At 42.6% G+C, this 21,267-nt stretch overlaps 1 protein-coding gene across 1 annotated transcript in view; it reads left to right on the top strand.

The window, feature by feature from the left end:
• Positions 1 to 2,085, top strand: part of LOC142250478 (pinopsin-like) — a 48,728-nt gene extending 46,643 nt beyond the window's left edge. The window contains exon 4 of the mRNA XM_075322666.1: positions 1,236 to 2,085. Within this exon, the coding sequence (XP_075178781.1) occupies positions 1,236 to 1,451 (216 nt within the window). The 3' untranslated portion in view covers positions 1,452 to 2,085. The remainder of the gene's footprint in view (positions 1 to 1,235) is intronic.
• The last annotated feature ends 19,182 nt before the right edge of the window (positions 2,086 to 21,267 follow it).

Genomic DNA, 21,267 nt, shown 5'->3' on the forward strand with positions numbered 1-21,267 from the left:
ATGTTCATATACTTTAAATTATGCTACAAAATGGTGCTGCAGATGAATAGAACACTTGATGCCAACGCCCCCTACTGTTCCAGAAGTGGTACCCCCTTTATCACTTTATTTTTAGTGGTCTTAAACTTCACACAAATAAATGAATTTTTGCTCGTTACTAGAGTTGGGCAAATTGAATCATGGGACTCTGGCCCATCACCTGGGTCAGTAGTCTCTGGCCACCCTGACATGGCTTTTGATTAGCTAGGCTAGTTGTTATGCTCGCCAGGGTTAGTGGATCCACTAGACCGAAGGTACCGATCACTGGCCTGGAGGAGTGAACTGGATTGGTCACCCAATTTTCACTAAAGTCACCACAGTAGGCGATAGGCACACACGCTGGTAGGTAGCCGACAGAGGGCAACTCCAGGGATTAACAGTACCTCAGCAGCGGGCGCCACGGATACACACAGTCTCTGGTTCTAGAAACAGAAAGCAGGAGCTGATGTCTTGGATTCGCCCAGGACGGATGGATGGATGCAGTAGCAGCAGCCAACGTGGATACTTTTGGCAGCGGATATCATGGTAGGCAGTCAGCGTAGATTCTTGCGGAAGCTGGTATAGTGGAAGCGGCCAGTGTGGATACTTGCAGCAGTAGACTTGTAATGCACTGAAATGCAGATAGGAATCAGGAACAGCACAGTAAGAGCAGCAGTGGCAGCATAAAGGGACCTAAGAGCTAGCAATTTATAGAACTTGTTGCCAAGGCACCTCCCTTAAGGGGAAGATGACTTAAATACCTGAAGCTTCTCTGCTGAGTTGACAGGCACTTCCAGATCAGGGTGTCCTGGCCTTGTAACAGAGGCATATCCACATGCATACCCTACGGGCATTCCCAGGAGGCCTGTGTGGCATGCACAGGTCCTGGAAGACAGCAGCATGGCCCAGGGATGGAGCAGTCATCGCTGAATGACCGGGAAAGTGAGAGAGGCGGCGTCCCTGCTGGGGGAGGGGGACAAGACAGAGTGGGGATGTCGGTATGGGCATTACATTAGCGCGACGGCATCATTGCAGCATGATGCATAGATGACGTCACACAGCTTTGCTAATCAAAAGCCACACCTTGGAAGATGAGAGACAGGCGACCAGAGACTACTAACTTGGACAATAGGTGGTAGTCCCACAATTTGATCCATGTTACCTTTATGATGTACAGTGCTGATATTTTTTTATTTTTCTGTTATTTTTTATTTCAGTTTCACAGGTGTCTTTTATCTCTTTTGAAATGTGAATCCGAACAACACGATAGTGACTTGACTATAAATTCAAGACACTCGAAAGACCTACAAATCAAAGAAAACGACAGAATCCAACAATGTTTTAACCAGTCATTTCCAAGAAAGGACACAACAGTATCTGCTGGAAAGCCACAAAAAATGACTCTGGTAGCTCATTACATAGATTATAGATGAGCTTTAATGTCAAACCGCCTGCTGCTTAATCACTTAAGTGATTTGTAACAAGACAACATAAAAAGGACCAGAACTGAATTTGGAGAAGAACAGTGTGATTACAGTGGGCAAGTGGCCATCATTATGTGACCATTATCATTACTGAGAGTGGTAGGAGTTTACATTTATTATCACAGTCCTATAATTGTCGATCTAATATTACAAAGTGTTTTTCTTTGTATGTAGAGAAGTTGAGGTCACCAAAGCTTCTACTTGGGATTAAAAAAAAAAACCATCAGCTTAGAAGATTTTCATCAGTAATACTGTTATACGCTGCTCCTATATTTTAATTGGGGGTATAGTCAAAATATGGCTGTGATTTCATGGAAAAATTTAAGTACCATATGCTGTAGATTATATCAAAGGTTCAAGTTTTACCTCTGAGGAATTCTCATGTGGATATTTGAGATCGGAAGACTATTGAATCAAGGTCATCTTCATCTAGAGATAGCCGTGGTCGCTACGAAGTTGTCGAAGAAAGGAAGGAACTGAAACTGTTTTTAGAAAGATCTACTTAGATTATTCCATGAAGATCTGTCTAATGCCCATACACCATGTGCGCCGCCCTACCCAAAGTTCTAAGAATGGATCATTGATGAGTCTTATTTCTGCATAAAGAGATTGCTATGAAATATAATATTTTTATGTCTTGGTTTATTCCTTGGATTATTGTGTTCGTGGCTTGCCTCTAAGAATGATGCTTGTTTAGCGTAGTGTATGACTTTTTAGTGTTCTAGTAGAGGTGAAACTAAAATCTGTAGATCTAAAAAGAAATATTTCACATTTGAGTGATAGAAAGTTATATTTACACCACACTTCTTCTGACATTCACATTATAAACAATGCAGTCTAAAAAATATCCCATTATGAAATCTCTAAAAAAAAAAAAAAAAGAAAAAAAAAAACCTGCCTACATATGTTAATTACAATATTGCATGTATGTATCAGAGGTGATGCCACAGTGGTCTCTCTGTTATAGAGACTAGTGACAGGTTCTGGGCCAGAGTCTCTTTGCTTTAAGACTCTGCAGATTAAGCATGCTCCCTTTCCTTTGGGGAGGAGAGGGTTAATGTAAATATTCCTTGCAAGCATTCTCATTACCTTCCCAGTTGTTTCTGGTTTGGACCACTCCTAGTCCCTATATATACCCTCTGCTCTTGGTAGAGATTACTGGCTATTCTCTCATTCATTTGGAAGCTTGCCTGGAGGTGGAAGGAGATGGTGAAGCCCTCTCTGCAAATTGCTGTGTAGATTTCAGTCTTGGTGCTGACTGCAGCAGTCTGTTGTTGTTTCTCCCTATCTGTATTTCCTTCCCTAGGTGTTGTATTAGTGCAGTGGTGGGGCTAGCGTCCCTCACCTGCCAGCTCACTAGCCAGGGCTATAACAGGGTCTCGGATATCCTGTTATGTGACAGGTGCAGAACCTGGGCCTGGCTAGGAATGTAGGGTACAGCAGCAGGCAGGTGACTGAGGGAGGTGTCCCATCTTCTCCCTCACTAGCGCTAGGGCCTACCATTGTTATAGTGTCCCTGGTGTATCCCTTGTGTTGTAGAGTGTCGCATCATGCACCATACTTCTGGTGTCACTTGCGTGTGACATGACATTTTTTACCACTCCGTATACCATCTTGTGTGCCGGTTGTAGAAATCGTCACATCTACTACACTTCAGAAACACAATGCATGCTTATATGGCTTCATTCTCATCCATTGGATTGGATCTAATCGGCTACGTAGGTGCCGCTGTTAGAATCTGTGGGTTTAACTATGTATTTTAAAATTGATACTGTGCATCCAGGTCTAATGTGTAATGGACGGACCCATTTTCTTGACTGATATTTAAGACTGCAATGTGTTTCAGATCGAGATTGGCCCCTTCATCACGTGATACTGCATGCTGGCTTTTTTTGGTTTAGCAGTGTTCTTCGTGAGAGGGTTAGGGGGCTATCAAAGAAAAGGTTCTATACTGAAACCAATGCAGCAAAATTCTGATCAATAAATGTAAACTGCATTGTATGAATGGAATGTCATAAAATAATCTCAATTGTGTAAGATCTAACTGCTGCATTTATTTTCCTAAGTGGGAAAAATAAAAATAGACACTAATGCCTAAAGCAAATGGAAATCCCACTTGTAACAATAATGTCTCATCCAGGTAAAACAATAAGGGTATCTTATCCAGGTAAAACAGTAAGGGTACAGAGGAAAACTGCACACCTGATATGGTTGTGTGTGACATAATCACCGTTATTGATAAAATATCAGTTGCTGCAAAATTCTTGGAAATTTGAAGAAATGCTAAGTACGATGGCTTTAGTCTGCTCTACTGAATAACTCCTTAAGGATGAATGACTGACACATGTCATGAGCAGTTGTCAATTCCTGAATCTTCACAAGCTATATAGGTACAGATGGTTGACCTCGGGGAAATCAACATCCAAAACCGCGGAGACACAATCACATGTTTCTCAACGCAGTGACACTAGAACAAGGCCCCCTGGGAAAATAGAACAAGAATGCCGCAGAGACATCCTCACATGTTTCTCAACGCTGGCAAGAAACTAGCCAGGTCTTTCACCGGGAAGGAACAACCACGGGAAGGGCAGTCTCCAGTCAAGGAGACCGCCTATGCCAAACATGGTATCCAGCCACAGACAGCTATTTCGGGGTATTTGCCCCTCATCAGTGTGGAGTAGGAAACTGGCTAGTGGGAGCAATGCCTAGTAGAAGACTACATAGGTACAGATGGTTGACCTCGGGGAGAGCAACATCCAACACCGCGGAGACACCATCACGTGTTTCTCAACGCAGTGACACTAGAATAAGGCCCCCTGGGAAAATATGCAAAACAAGCTATGTCAGTCATGGATTTAAACTTTCACTGTACAGTAGTCCCGCACTCTGATTGCTGTGACTGACCAATCACATGCCGTGATCGGCAGGCGCTCGGCTTAGCTAACAGTCAAGATCCTGCAGTAACAGCTAGAGCCGGTGTGTGTGAGTCACCCTAGCTGATTAACCCTCTAGATGCCCCGATAGCAATCACAGCATTTCGAAGGTTGTGAGAAGGAGGGGTCTCCCTCTCTCCCCTCCAACAACACCTCTGCGACAGTCACTGGGAGCTGCCGATGGTTGTCATGGCACCTGGAGGTCAAATAATGACCTGCTGTTATGTCAGGTGTGTTGGCCTGTTAGACCCAGCCATTGGCAGGGTCTAACAGGCCTTCTGTCAGTGTAATCTCACAGGTCTCATGAAAATGCAATTCATATAGTATCTATGACAATGCATGAGATCAGTCATCAGAATAATAACAGTTAAAGTCCCATAGAGGAACTAAGTAAAAAAAAAAAAAAAAGTAAAGAAAAACAAACCACAAAATAAAGAACAAGAAATATTACATCAATAAATAAATAAAAATATCTTTGTAAAAACTAAAATAAATTAATAAAGTACACATTTGGTATTGCCGCATGTAGAATGACACGATCTATAAAACTAACACTATTCATCTCCTACTGTAAACAGCAGTAAAAAAGATGCAAAAAAAATCCCCAAAAAATGTATTTTTCATCATAACTTCAAAATAAAAGTGGAATAAAATGCAATAAAAAAATATATATAAATAAAAATTGTTTTTCTGAAAACACAATTTTGCCCCGCCATAATCCACATAGCCATGCCACTTCTGTCTCTACTCAAACACTTTTTCACTTTGCAGGTGGATCTTGTGGAGATGGGAGAAGGTATACAGCGTGCTACGTGCTTGCATTTCTTGACTGCTTGCCCTGGAAATGTTGCCATTTAGGCGTGTGGACTCTGAATCTTTCTGCAACCTGATGGCGGTGGCCATTCTGCGGTACTCGATCCCCAGCTGCCAATATATTTCCCACAATGCTGTCCCTGCCTTACACCTGCATGTGTCCTATATAATCACCCATGCCCTAACAAACGCAGTTAGGTTGCAGCAGTAGTATACCTATAGAAGTACTGTAAAGCAATATACTCTAGTTGCCTCTAATCCCAAACTATCCCTCCTCCAGCAGCCATCCCTACACTGAATGCACCTAAAATTGGAATTAATAGGGAATAGAATAGATGTAGGCATGAAAAAGACTTTTGGTTTTAGACTGCAGAAGCAAGCTGTGTCAGGCTAGAATCTACATGCATCTAATAATGCATTCTCCAGCAGCTTGCCCTACATTAAATGCAGTTAAGCTCGGTAATATTAGAGAATAGTTTTTTAGGTAGCAGCAGCAAGGTCTATAAAGCTAAATTCCCTGCCTACAAACCTGTAATACACTATACCTTCTTTAGCAGCTTGCCCTACACAAAACACAGCTAAGAGCCATATTATTAGAGAATAGAATATATTTTTTAGGTTGCAGCAGCAAGGTCTGTAAGGCTAGAATCACTGCCTACATGCCTCTTATATACTATCCCTTCTCCATCAGCTTGCCCTATGCTAAATGCAGTTAAGGGCAGTATTAATAAAGAATAGATTCTTAGGTAGCAGTAGCAAGTTCTGTAAGGTTAGAATCCCTGCCTACATGACTCTAATACACTATCCCTTGTCCAGCAGCTCTCCCTACACTAGTTGCAGCTAAGAGCAATAGTATTAGAGAATATAATTGATTTGAATTAACCCAAAAGTCCTTTTCAAGGCCAATGTAGCAGCAGCAAGGTCTGTAAGGTTATAATTCCTGCCTACATTCCTCTAGTACACTATCTTCTGCAGCAGCTTGCCCTACACTAAATGTTATTATAGAATTAGCCTTGAAAACGACTGTTGGTTTAATGTGTCACCTGAAGGCAATGTGACGCTATAATGCACTGTCCCTTCTCCAGCAGAACCTCTCATTTACATGTACAGTGTACCAAGCATGATGTCACCTGGTCTTGGCCAGCGTCATCACGTCTATACAATAACAGTAGTGTCAGTAGCCAACATGCCTATGGCATTACCATGATTGGCAGGTATTACCAGCATATTTAGTAGCTGAAAAAGAGGTGTGAAATATGCAGGGCGGGGACTTGTGAATGGCATCCGAGTACAAGGAAACTTGTTTAAGCATCGAGCGTCTCGAGCACCCCGATGCTCGATCAAGTACCGAGCACTCTCACCGATCACTAGTTTTTGGAATTGCAAATTCTTTTTACAGGACAATGCTCCTGAGAACGATGATTTTATGTGCCGCACAAAAGATCATTTCACTCAATGAATATTTTTGCTCGTTTATTGGGTGACCGACATCCTGCTTATACAAGATAATCATGAAACGAGCAATTTTAACAAAACATTCACGATTCTTTTGCAGTATAAATGCCCCTTTAGGCAGCATTAGTAGACATATGTCAGTGTGTCAAAGAAAAGGTGACCATAATATTATTATAATGATGGTAATAAGATGATGAAAGTCATGGCAATGATATTTTAACATTTTTAGAAATTGTGTATTTTATCCTTTTTAGACTAAATTAGGTTCCATTTTATAATGCAATAAAAATGTTATTATGTTTGCTATTTCTTTGCACTTAAATAATTTCATATTTATTGTTTTAATATCACAATGGAGAACAAATCATTCCACTTTGTAAATGTATCTGTTGCCTATACACAGCCGGTGATTCGCCTCCGCTACTGAAGTCTGGATTAACATTATTGACACAGTTCAGTCTATTCAGTCACTAAGGATTAGGGTAATACATTACTAAGAAAGAGGAGATGATCCAGCAAGAAAGCAAGGTAGGTAAATATGAAAAAAGTTCTTTATTTTCAAATGTTCATTAAAAATCCATACAAAAGGTATACGCAGCATTAACAGTTGCTGCTGTCTAACGTGACAACGTGTTTCGACTTTCTGGAAGCCTTCTTCAAGGGCACAGTTTGTGACCTTGAAGGCGGCTTCCAGAAAGCCGAAACGCGTTGTTGCATTAGCTGCACTCCTCCGCATATACCTTTTTTTTTTTTTCTTATGGATTTTTAATGAAGATTAGAAACTTTTTTTTATACTTGCCGTCCTTGCCTGCTCTCTGGCTATTCTCTTTATTCTTATTCTTAATTGCAACGGGTGTAGGACTCACACCCTTATCCGGAGCGAGACGCTGGGCATTGTATATTGACTTAGCAGCACTAACTGCTATATTGGTAAGCTGGCTATATGTTTCTTATAAGTTAGATTACTAAGGTATGAAATGAAAATAGAGATTCCTTTTCAGACTCTAGAATTGTTTGGCATGATTCCACACACTCTGCAGCTAAGCTCTCATTCTTTTTAATAAAAATTAAGCTGTAGTGCCCAAAATCCCCTTTTAGAGTACAGAACTGTGGTGTCCCAGCTCAAAACACTTCCACATAAGAGCAAGTCCTCTGCTCAAAACACGTAGACTGTTGACCTTTTGTCTACACATGTTTTAACCTCTTGTTTTACAGAATATGAATAAAGTCAAGTTTTTATTTGACTTATTTATGGATTCTGGAATCTTTCTCTTTTTTTTAAATGTTTCCTTACTGGTAGTTGGTCGAGGGCCTCCGTGCACCGCACCCATATTGTTCCAAGCACCTAGTCAGCTGTTTCCATTCTTCTGCTATACTTCTATAGGCCCCTACTAACAGCTGTTTGGCAGGACCGTCAGATGTCAGACCCCCACCAATCTGATACTGATGGCCTAGCTCTTTAGTATGTTAGTACTGGACTACCTTTATAAGTTTGGCAAGCATTACATGCCTAAATCCCAAATCTCACATTGTTGACCCCTTCAGAAACATCTTATTAAAGAAGTCATCCATTACCCTCTACACTGAAATCCGTTGTAATTATGGAGGTAGTCAAGCCAGCAACTTGATTAGCCATGAAAAGAAAATCACACTCGTATAGCCATTTCTCCACTTCGCCTTGGCTGGAAAAAATCAGTCAGCATCAGACAGGGAGGGTTGGTCCTACCGGCATCCTGGATCCAAAGACTAGTGAAGGCTCTTGACATGTGAAAGTTTGTGGAACTTTGTTCATATTACTTAGGCAACACTGGTAAATATAGAGTAAAAAATGAGTGAAACAATTTGCAGGATATTTCCCCAGTGGCCATGTCAGAATTCTGGGGTAACCAGATAGTAGGCGTTCCGACCTTCTCCTACCTGCCAGCATCATGAGTGCATCAACCAGCAACAATTACGTTGCAAGAGCCTGAAAGTCAGAAGAGGGGCAGGTAGGAGGAGGTCTGAAAGCCTCCCATCTGGGAACCCCAGAATTCTGACATGGCCATTGGCGAAATAGGCTTGAATTAATAGAGTGAATCAATTTAGAGGCTATGTCCATTAAAGCACTCTGCTGCTTTCCAGCCTTCTTATTTGATTGGGGAAATGTTCCATGGAGCCAACAAATTATCGGTTACTCTTTGCATAATTGCACCTACATAGGTCACCTCTTAGTTACTTACTACATTACTGCATAAATATCAACCGAAGCCATATAACGGAAATAGTGCGAGCCCTCTCTGCGGTATCTCAAGTAGCATTTTAGATCTTTAAATTCCATTTCACAACATATGCTTTACTGCTGTTAGATAGCTTTAGCCCATTTGGTGGTCACATCAATGCGAAACTAAAAAAGGACTCTATTCAGTCACATGTGATTGTTTCTAATATTAGAAAAGAAAGGGCAGTTTTCAGAAACTCGGTGACTGCCTTTTTGTTTAAAAAAAAAAAAAAAGAAAATCTAATCTGTAGCTGTATGCATCTCACATCAAGTTTCAGAAAAGACATGTTGCATTGTTACCTACCTGCAGAATAGCCAAATATAACAACATGACCTACAAAGAAATAGCAACGCAAGTGTTTTCTCCAAGATGAAAGGAAAGAGTGAATCAAATGCTTTGTAGATTTGGCCTCAAGTATTTCAGACTGTCTTATTGTCGTCTGTTTTTCTTGATATATAAATTCGTGTGTATGTGTGTGTGTGTGTGTATATATACATAATATATAGACATACAGTTGAAACCAGAAGTTTACATATGCTGTCTTAAAAAGACAGATCTGCAGGTTTTTCTCACTATCTGACATGAAATCAGAATAAACCATAACCATTTTAGGTCAATTAGGAACCAAAATGTATTTAAATTTGCCAAATGCCAGAATACTGTATTTTTCAGACTGGAAGACGCACTTTTTTTCCCCCAAATGTTGGGGGAAAGTGGGGGGTGCATCTTTATAGTTTGAATGTAGGGCATGGCTGCGGGGAATGAGGGTGCTGCGGTGAAGCGAGTCAACGGTGGCATGCGCAGGCTGTAGCAGCGCCTGCCATGACCATGTGGGCCCGCTCATTTCATATGCATGCATCCTCCCGCCCATCATCTCTCAGCGCTGAAGCCGGCGCTGACAGGTGGGCAGGATGATGTGCGGGGAGCCGGCTCGCGTGATCACCCCTGGCAACTACAGCCTGGAGTTATCATGTGCGGCTATATTCACTGCCCCCCGCTCATCATCATTAGTGCGGGGGGCAGTGAATAAGTACGGTATACTCACCGGTCAATGTTCCCTGCAGCATCGCGATGTCCTGCTGTCTGCCGACCAGCTGATCTGTGTGGAGAGCAATATGACAAAACGATGACGCGTTTTGGCTACTAAGTGTAGCCTTTGTCAAGTTGACAAAGGCTACACTTAGTAGCCGAAACGCGTCGTCATTTTGTCATAGTTCTCCACATGGAGTTTTGTTTGACCTTGCTATAATGCCTTTTTTAATGAAAACCATGTGGTAACAAACATGGAAACTTTACCTGACTGAATAATCCTTATCCATAGTGCTGGACAAGCTGCTTTTCTTTTTCTTTTTCTCTTCAATGGTATCAGGTGGCTGCGCCTGAATGTCCGAGCAGCAGAAGGATTTTGGATACATCTTGCAGAAGGTGAGCTGAACTCTACATTTATTTTTCACTATATCAGGATGAGGGACATATATACAAGCATGGGGATCATGTACAAGGCAGGAGGCTCATTACCAGGATGGGTACCTTAGTAGAGAATTTGGGCACTTTACCACCATAACAGTGTCAGCAGCAGATCCTCGCCCCATAACAGTGTGTCATGACCACATTTTTTTGCTTAAAATTTTATTTTCCTATTTTCCTCCTCTAAAACCAGGGTGCATCTTATGGTCCGGTGCGTCTTATAGTCCGAAAATACGGTAATGGGAGCATGTTTTAAGGTATTTTTATTACTTTCTGCAAAGTCAAAAATGTACATACATTTCATTAGTTTTTGGTGCCACTGCCCTTAAACTGTATGACTTGGGTCAAACGTTTTGGATATACTTCTACAAGCTTCTCACCATAGTTGGTAAGAATTTGGGCCCATTCCTCCTGAACAGAACTGGTGTAACTGAGTCATGTTTGCAGGTCACCTTGCTCGCACTGGACTTTTCAACTGTGCCCATAAATTTTCAATAGGACCGAGATCAGGGCTTTGTGATGGTCACTCCAAAACATTGAAGGGGGCTTTACACGCAGCGATATCGCTAGCGATCTCGCTGGTGAAAACGCCCGCCCCCGTCGTTTGTGCGTCACAGGCAAATTGCTGCCCGTGGTGCACAAAATTGTTAGGAGCCAACACACGGACTTACCTGTCTAGCGACGTCGCTGTGGCCGGCAAACAGCCTCCTTTCTAAGGGGGGCGGTTCGTGCGGCATCACTAAGCGGCCGCCAATAGAAGCGGAGGGGCGGAGATGAGCGGCCGTAACATCCCACCCACCTCCTTCCTTCCTCATTGCCGACGGCCGCAGGTAAGCTGTAGTTCGTCGTTCCCGAGGTGTCACACATAGCGATGTGCGTTGCCTCGGGAATGACTAACAACCAGCGTCCTCAACAATCAACGATTTTTTGAAAATGAATGACGTGTCAACGATCAACGATAAGGTGAGTATTTTTGATTGTTAACAGCCATTCGTTGGTGTCACACGAAACGACGTCGCTAACTATGCCGGATGTGCGTCACGGAATCCGTAACCCCGGCGATATATCGTTAGATACGTCGTTGCGTGTAACGGGGCCTTTACTTTGTTGTCGTTAAGCTACGTTGTAACCAGTTTGGCAGTATGCTTCAGATCATTGTCCATTTGGAAGACCTATTTCAGCCCAAGCTTTAAGTTCCAGGCTGATGTCTGGAGATGTTGCTTCAGTATTATCACATAGTCTTCTTTTCCACTGATGCCATCTATTTTGTGAAGTGCACCAGTCCCTCCTGCAGCAAAATAACCCCACATGATGCTGCCACCCCTGTGTTTCACAGTTGGGATGGTGTTTTTAGGCTTCAAAGCTTCTCCCTTTTTCAGCCAAATGTAACAATGGTCATTATGACCAAGCAGTTCAATTTTACTTTCGTCTGACCACAGGACATGTCTCCAAAAATTAAGGTCTTTGTTCCTGTGTGCATTTGCAAGCATTAATCTGGCTTTTTTATGTTTCTTTTAGAGTAATAGCTTTTTCCTGGCAGAGTGGCCTTTTAGCCCAAGTTGATACAGTATTTGTTTCACTGTGGATAATGACACAATCTTACCAGCTTCCACCAGCATCTCTATAAGGTCTTTTGCTTTTGTTCTTGGGTTGATATGCACATGTCTGACCAAAGCACATTCATCTCTGGTATACAGAATCTGTGTCCTTCCTGAGCAGTATGATGGCTGGACTTGTTTGTACTAACGTATAATTGTTTGTGCAGTTGAATGAGTCACTTTCAGGTATCTGGAGATTTCTTCCAAGGATCAGCCAGACTTGTGCAAGTCCACAATTCTCTTCCTGAGATCTTGGATGATTTGTTTTGTCTTTTGCATGATGCTAATCGGAGAGGCAGTGTGTTTCGGTTGTGCATTAAAATGCATCCACAACTATGTCTCTAATTAACTCAGATGTTGCCAATAAACCTATTAGAAGCTTCCAAAGACATGACATCATCATATGGGCTGTGCCATATTGTTTAAAGGCATAGTACTTAGTGTATGTACACTTTAAACTTTGATTCTCTCTCCTCTATAAAATTTGATGGCACATAATTCTTAAGCACAAGACTGCACATGAAGGATAGAAATCTTCCATAAGGAAATCCTTAATGCAGAAGAACTAACAATACCTAAAAGGAAGAAAAATGGGAAAGCCCTAAAGAAATCAGGTTGGATAACCAACAAATTACATCACCTGCTTAAAAGCAAAATTGAAACATACAAGTAGAAGATGAGGATTATACTAAGGGAAGAATACATGGCAGTTTGCAGACTCTGCAAGACAAGCGTCATAAGATCTAAGGCAGAACACGATTTGAGGCTTGCAAAAGAGGCCAAGGGTAAAGTAAAAGGATTTTAGGGGTATGTTAAAAGCAAAAGAAAAGGGAAGGAGACCATTGGAGTCCTGAAAAATCAAAAAAGGTGAAACAGTCAACAAAGTGGAACAGCAGGTGGAGATACTAAATTTATATTTCGTATCTGTCTTCTCCCAAAAAACTAATGCAAGCATCAAAAATAATCATGATAGAAATAATGGTCAGAAAGAGTCCAAGTTGACAATAAGCAAAGGATTGATATTAGAACACTTGGCCAAGGAAACCAAGTCCCCAGGTCAGACGATTTACACCCTAGAGTCTTTAAAGAGATAGCTGAGGAAATAATAGTACCGCTTGCCATAATCTTCAATAAGTCATGGGAAACAGGAGAGGTCCCTCTAAATTGGAAAATGGCAACTGTGGTTCCTATTTAGAAAAGGGGAAGGAGGAGGATCCAGGGAATTACAGGCTAGTAAGCCTGACCTCCATAGAAGGAAAGAAATTTGAGTAAATTGTCAAAGAACATTTACTTAAGTACCTGGATGGGAAGGCATTAAATAACCAAAGTCAGCACGGCTTTATGACCAACAAATCCTTGTCAAAGCAACCTGATTTCCTTCTACAACAAAGTCCCTGAATGGTTGGACCAGGGGAATGCTGTGAATATAGTATACTTTGACTTCAGAAAGGCATTCGATAAAGTATCACATGACTCAGTTTCTGCACAGCAATGAATTATTTGGACTTAAGGTCACCAGGAAATATTGGAAGACCTAGTAGACTACCTGGTCAAACTACCCGTAATGGGATATCCCGACTTTAACCAACTATTCGTCCTTCACTGTGATGCTTCTCAAGTGGTACTTGAAGCTGCTCTGTATCAGCAACAAAATGCCAAAAAGAGAGTCATCGGCTACAGTCCCAGAACACTGACAGCCACTGAGAAGAATTACCAGCTACATTCTAGGAAATGAGGCTTCCTGGCCATGAAGTGGGCTACCTGTGAATGATGTAGAGTTTATCTCTACTACAGCCAAGAGATTGAAGTATACATAAACAACAACCTCCTGACTTTCGTCCATACAGTGCTAACCTGAATGCTGCGCATCAGACGTGTGTAGCTGAACCAGCTGACTTCAACTTTAGTATTAAGTACAGGTCTGGAAAATGCAATGCTGATGCAGATGGATTGCCATGAGTAAATAATGGGCCCACACTTCTGCATAGAACATTTGCATACCTGCTTTAAGGTTCATGGTAGTTATTTGCTATATCAATGCTTATGCAGGATATACAGTTAGGTCCAGAAATATTTGGACAGTGACACAATTTTCGCGAGTTGGGCTCTGCATGCCATCACATTTGGATTTGAAATGAAATCTCTACAACAGAATTCAAGTGCAGATTGTAACGTTTAATTTGAAGGTTTGAACAAAAATATCTGATAGAAATTGTAGGAATTGTACACATTTCTTTACAAACACTCCACATTTTAGGAGGTCAAAAGTAATTGGACAAATAAACCAAACCCAAACAAAATATTTTTATTTTCAATATTTTGTTGCGAATCCTTTGGAGGCAATCACTGTCTTAAGTCTGGAACCCATGGACATCACCAAACGCTGGGTTTCCTACTTCTTAATGCTTTGCCAGGCCTTTACAGCCGCAGCCTTCAGGTCTTGCTTGTTTGTGGGTCTTTCCGTCTTAAGTCTGGACTTGAGCAAGTGAAATGCATGCTCAATTGGGTTAAGATCTGGTGATTGACTTGGCCATTGCAGAATGTTCCACTTTTTTGCACTCATGAACTCCTGGGTAGCTTTGGCTGTATGCTTGGGGTCATTGTCCATCTGTACTATGAAGCGCCGTCTGATCAACTTTGCGGCATTTGGCTGAATCTGGGCTGAAAGTATATCCCGGTACACTTCAGAATTCATCCGGCTACTCTTGTCTGCTGTTATGTCATCAATAAACACAAGTGACCCAGTGCCATTGAAAGCCATGCATGCCTATGCCATCACGTTGCCTCCACCATGTTTTACAGAGGATGTGGTGTGCCTTGGATCATGTGCCGTTCCCTTTCTTCTCCAAACCTTTTTCTTCCCATCATTCTGGTACAGGTTGATCTTTGTCTCATCTGTCCATAGAATACTTTTCCAGAAGTGAGCTGGCTTCATGAGGTGTTTTTCAGCAAATTTAACTCTGGCCTGTCTATTTTTGGAATTGATGAATGGTTTGCATCTAGATGTGAACCCTTTGTATTTACTTTCATGGAGTCTTCTCTTTACTGTGGACTTAGAGACAGATACACCTACTTCACTGAGAGTGTTCTGGACTTCAGTTGATGTTGTGAACGGGTTCTTCTTCACCAAAGAAAGTATGCGGCGATCATCCACCACTGTTGTCATCCGTGGACGCCCAGGCCTTTTTGAGTTCCCAAGCTCACCAGTCAATTCCTTTTTTCTCAGAATGTACCCGACTGTTGATTTTGCTACTCCAAGCATGTCTGCTATCTCTCTGATGGACTTTTTCTTTTTTTTTTCAGCCTCAGGATGTTCTGCTTCACCTCAATTGAGAGTTCCTTAGACCGCATGTTATCTGGTCACAGCAACAGCTTCCAAATGCAAAACCACACACCTGTAATCAATCCCAGACCTTTTAACTACTTCATTGATTACAGGTTAACGAGGGAGACGCCTTCAGAGTTAATTGCAGCCCTTAGAGTCCCTTGTCCAATTACTTTTGGTCCCTTGAAAAAGAGGAGGCTATGCATTACAGAGCTATGATTCCTAAACCCTTTCTCCAATTTGGATGTGAAAACTCTCATATTGCAGCTGGGAGTGTGCACTTTCAGCCCATATTATATATATAATTGTATTTCTGAACATGTTTTTGTAAACAGCTAAAATAACAAAACTTGTGTCACTGTCCAAATGTTTCTGGACCTAACTGTATTAATAATATGGTGTGAATTGACCCCAGTGGAGAGTTGTTGGCTCCAAACTCATCTCCAAATTCCGGAGCTTTGGGATCCTATTGCATTAAGAGATCATCAGTGGATCCTTTGTTACTTTAATTAGCCAGTTTAAACTTGACTGCAGCACAATTTCTGATACTTATCTGGGTGTGACAATGTTCATCCTGCCTTCTTGGTTCAGCAAGAAAGTGTTAAAACTGTGAGGAGGACAAATACTGAGTAGATATCTGATTTTCTGCATAGTAAACACTTTTACATTGTCTAAAGGTGGTGTCACACACAGCGACGGCGACAACGACGTCGCTGCTATGTCACCATTTTCTGTGACGTAGCAGCGACGTCTCTGTCGCTGTGTGTGACATCTAGCAACGAGCTGGCCCCTGCTGTGAGGTCTCCGCTCGTTGCTGAATGTCCAGCTTCATTTTTTGCTCGTCGCTCTCCCGCTGTGAAGCGCACATCGCTGTGTGTGACATCGAGAGAGCGACGAACTGAAGCGAGCAGGGAGCAGGAGCCGGCGTCTGGCAGCCTGCGGTAAGCTGTAACCACGGTAAACATCGGGTAACCAAGAAGCCCTTTCCTTGGTTACCCGATATTTACATTAGTTACTAGCGTCCGCCGCTCTCACGCTGCTAGCGCCGGCTCCCTGCACACAGCCAGAGTACACATCGAGTTAATTACCCGATGTGTACTCCAGCTACGTGAGCAGGGAGCCGGCGCTGGCAGCGGGGGAGCACACCGCTTAGCGCTGGCTCCCTGCACACATAGCCGGAGCCGGAGTACACATCGGGTAATTAACCCGATGTGTACCCTGGCTAGGAGAGCAGGGAGCCAGCGGTAAGCGTGTGCGCTGGTAACCAAGGTAAATATCAGGTAATGGTTACCCGATATTTACCTTAGATACCAAGTGCAGCATGGCTTCCACAGCGACGCGTGTCGTTATGATCACTGCTGCGTCTGCTGTGTTTGACAGCTAAGCAGCGAACATAACAGCGACTTACTAGGTCGCTGTTGCGTCACAGAAAATGGTGACGTAACAGCGACGTCGCTGTCGCTGTGTGTGAACCCAGCTTTAGAGCCTTTAGGTAGACAGCTGAAGTGTATTTGGAGGACATGTACAATGGAAAGTGACCCTTTTATTTACATAGTTTCGTTAGCCACTGTGCAGCATTTTTTTCTAAAATTGCTAAGACCTAATATTTAACTCCGTTCAACCCACATTCAGTTTCAGAACCTAAATATAACACAAGTTGCAAAAATATAAAGTGATTGCAAACAGAAAATACCACACTTGTTGATTCCTGATGCTGAACTTTAGTTATATAGGTTAAAATGATAGGCATTCTAAGAAAAATAAAAAAAAGTCCACTATAGATATTATAGATATTAGTGGCATATTGAGTCTACATTTTTCTATAAAACCTAAATCTAGGAATACAACAAAGCATTTCCTAATTAGGATGTATATTCTATGAAACATTAAAATTGTTTAAATGCCTTTACTGGAGAGACAATTCAAAAGTAACTAAACATTACACATGCACTAATTACTCACTATGAAAGTGCTCATAAAATCATACACTGACGAGAGAAAGAGGGGAGGGATACTGCTGTCACTAGTAAGTGTTTTATCTGACCCAAGTGGCAAAGCAGGATTCAATGTTCATTACTGTCATATAATGTCATCATACCACTGCCACTTCTGTTAGCGTATAGGAAGGGCACTGTAGGTGTGACACCTTCTTGGGTGGATGTACAAAAAGGAGAAAAAGAGTGCACCACCACGGCATACATATATAATATATATCTTAAGGGGGTGCCGGAAATGCAATGGAGCTAAAAATCAATAACAAGGAGAAAAGACATTGCATATGACCGCACTACCCAATGATAATATAGAAAAACCTTTATTCAATGCACATATACATGTTAAAACCAATTAAAATAACTCCACAACCTGGCACCCACGGTTATTGCCCTACAATCAATGAATTCATACAATGAGATATATATATTGCTCAATTACAGAAGGCATGTGTCCCCTAGCCGAACAATATCAGCCAGAGTCCCCAAGAATTCATGTCAAGGTACAAGTAGAATTAACAATACCCAAAATGTCCAACAATTATATACAATCAATTTAGATCTTTTTTACAAAATGGAGAGATATACATGAGAATAACTCTGAAAAAATCTGAAAAAGAAGGTGGGGGGAAGGGGGGGGGGAGGGGAAAGGAAGGTTTATCCCCAATGCGGGGAGAACAACCAGTGCAGCCAAATGGCCACCCCTACAAGTATGCGGAATAACCGCTCACCCCCACCAACGTGGACAATAGTGCTATCTCACCAATGGCTCCAATAAGGTTGACAACAGATCCCATGGATCAAGGGATAAGGTAGTAGGACACAAGCCTTAGGCGCAATTGTGGGTGCCCAGGGACCCCACGCGTATCGCCGCCGCTGCGGCTTCGTCAGGGAAAGAAAAATGAGTACCGTGCATTGAATCCGACAGGTATTTAAAGGTAAAAACCGTCACCTGGGTCATGACGCTGGCGCGGTCCGGACCATGTGTGTCGTGATGAGTCAGGGCGCGTGCGCAGGAAGAGTCGGACGGCGAGTCAGGAGTTCATATGCATAGGCACCGTGCTACAGTTCCGGCGCATGCGTACATATCAATTCAAGTCACTCGCAGCCACAACGCTCACACTCACCCATACTTTACAGTGAACATCCTGCCAGTGGCAACAATGGATGATTGGATGTGAGCGACATGCACATCGCAGGTACGCATAACAAACAATGTCTAGAGTCATCTGCATATAAATTGCATATATGGAGCCGAAATTTTGTGCATTATGCTATGCAAGGTGTCACAACCCTGTGTCATGGCAGCATATCATGCATTGTACCACAACGTAATACTATCCCGATTACACATTGTGGTAGTATGCTATGCCCCATACCCTAACACAGTGCTAACCTAGTTGCACATTATGATTTCATGCTAGACACCTGCTATGACAATTTGCAACACAGGGCAATTGCCCCTATAGGGTGTCCCTCCAAAACATATGTGCCTCCTGCTATATAGAGTGCTGTGTCGTAATACCATCCCAATCCAATGTTGTGGTGGCATACTAAGCATACACTCTAACACAATATAATGTTGTGCAGTCCAGGGTAATCACCACCCTCTGAGTGCATATCACCAAGGCATGCTAGAATCCGCACCCTGTGGGATGGGAAGCCCCATTTCCAATGCGGGCAACTGCCCAAAACGCATTGGACTCGGTGCTATTACCCTGCAAGTACCTATGCCCCATCTGCCACCACAAATTCATGTGTTGCCATATTAAGGATATGGCAAGGACAAGAATAGACCCCCAAAAGAACAAGCCCCAACCAATCCCACCCAATGCGAAGAACCCATTAGTACGGAATCATCCACAGCCAACCTGCGGATATCTCTATGGGGACACATCTCTTGTAACCCTTTACATGTGCCCCCAAAGGGTTAATAACTAAAGGGCCACCCCCAATAAAAGCCTATCACATCCACATCGCCTATCTACAACCAATAAAGTATATTTTGTGAACACATCCAATATCCTATAATGTAAATATGATGAATCTCGGGGTACCGATTCCATTGGAGTCTCTGAGTACAACCTCAGGAGTATATCCAGAGCCCGTTCCAGAATTCCTAAGGGGGGCAGAGTCCATTTAGAGGGTCTCACGAGGGATCCATCCTTGAGTCAAGAGGGTGCCATCGAGGGTTAGCCGCAGACCAGCCAATGACAATGACAGCAGAGATCCAACTAATAGAAAAGCTCCATAAGGCTAGCCCATCATCATAAATTCCAAAACATATGTCCAGCAAAGTGTGTGGGCAAATGGGCAAACCAGTTGCCTATAAAGGAGAGTTGTAGCAGTGATGACGGCCTCCTAAGAATCCTTAAGTCAGTACTCCTATGTCAGTCATATTCTTGGTGGCTCCCAGAAGTCTATTTTAGACAAAGGTCCAAACGTAGTCTTATAGATCGTGAGTTCATGCAAGCGGGACATCCAAGATGATACGGAGAACATTATTCGAGCTGTCAGCCCAGGAATCCTGTAAACAGCAACTCCTCATTCAAGCCTGCTGGGGAAACAGAATGTAAATTAAAAATCCATTTAGATTCCTGTTGGAGTAACCATTTATGACATGATCCACCCCTACCGTTTCCAAGGTATTTTTGCAGTCCGAGGGTACGTGTGCCTGACACCTTGCTCCGATGGTGCATCATAAAGTGAGAAGCCACTGGGGTGATGGATTTGCCCTTCTTTATATCTGATGGAGCAAGATTAATGGTTGAGAAGTGCTTTTGAATTCTCTTACGGAGCTCTTGCGTGGTCTGTCCCACATATACCAGATTACATGGGCATATTAAACAGTAAATCACATTACGTGTTTTACAGTTTATGTAGCCCGTGAGTGCATGACTCTTGTTGTCGTGAGGGTTGCTGAAAGTGTTGGCAGTGGGCAGCATATAGCTGCAAATATTGCATTCCCCACATGGGAACGACCCCCTCAACACCACACCACGATTAAGCCGAGTCAAAGGTCTCACAAAATGGCTTCTTGTAATCAGATCCCTCAAGTTAGGAGCCCGTCGGGCTGTGATTTGTGGATACCGATGCACCATATCTGCTGTTTGTGAATCTAAGGTTAGCACCGACCAATGATTTTGCAAAACACTCCTTATTTCTCTCCACTGATCGTTAAAGGTGGTAATGAACCTCACCTTACCGTCCATGCGCTTCGAGGAGGTTTTGATCAGGGATGCCTGTGTCTCTGTTGCGGCCCGTTGGTATGCTCTAGATAGCACTCTCCTGGGATATCCTCGGGCACGGAACCTGTTAGTGAGTAAAGCCGCCTGTTGGTTAAAATCTTGCTCTTCTGTGCAATTGCGTCTTATACGTAAGTACTGACCCATTGGTACCCCGGTCTTCACATGATGTGGGTGGAAACTGTGGAATTCCAACAGACTGTTAGTAGCGGTTTGTTTCCTGTATAGGGTCGTCGACAGATGGCTTTCTTTGATTGAAATTAGCAAATCCAAAAAGGGCACTCTGGAAGCTGAAACCTGGTGGGTTAAAAAGATGTTATAGGAGTTCACATTCAGGGTTGCAATGAACTCGTCACACTCATCCTTTGACCCAGACCACACAAAGAATATGTCATCGATATATCTGTACCAATGACTAATCCTGTTGCGAAAGGTATCCAGTGGAAAAACCTGTGTGGCCTCCCACCAACCTAAAAATAGATTTGCGAAGGCCGGGGCACAACGAACCCCCATGGCAACGCCCGAAATTTGCCTATAAAAAATCCTATCAAATAGGAAATAATTGTGCTTAAGTACAAAGTCCAATAAGTCTATGAGAAAAGAGTCATGCATGCGGTCTGAACGTGTCTGATTGTCCAAAAAATAGGAGACCGCATGCATACCATCCTCATGCCCTATGT

Source organism: Anomaloglossus baeobatrachus, chromosome 9 (genome assembly GCF_048569485.1).
Source record: "Anomaloglossus baeobatrachus isolate aAnoBae1 chromosome 9, aAnoBae1.hap1, whole genome shotgun sequence".
NCBI lineage: Eukaryota > Metazoa > Chordata > Amphibia > Anura > Aromobatidae > Anomaloglossus > Anomaloglossus baeobatrachus.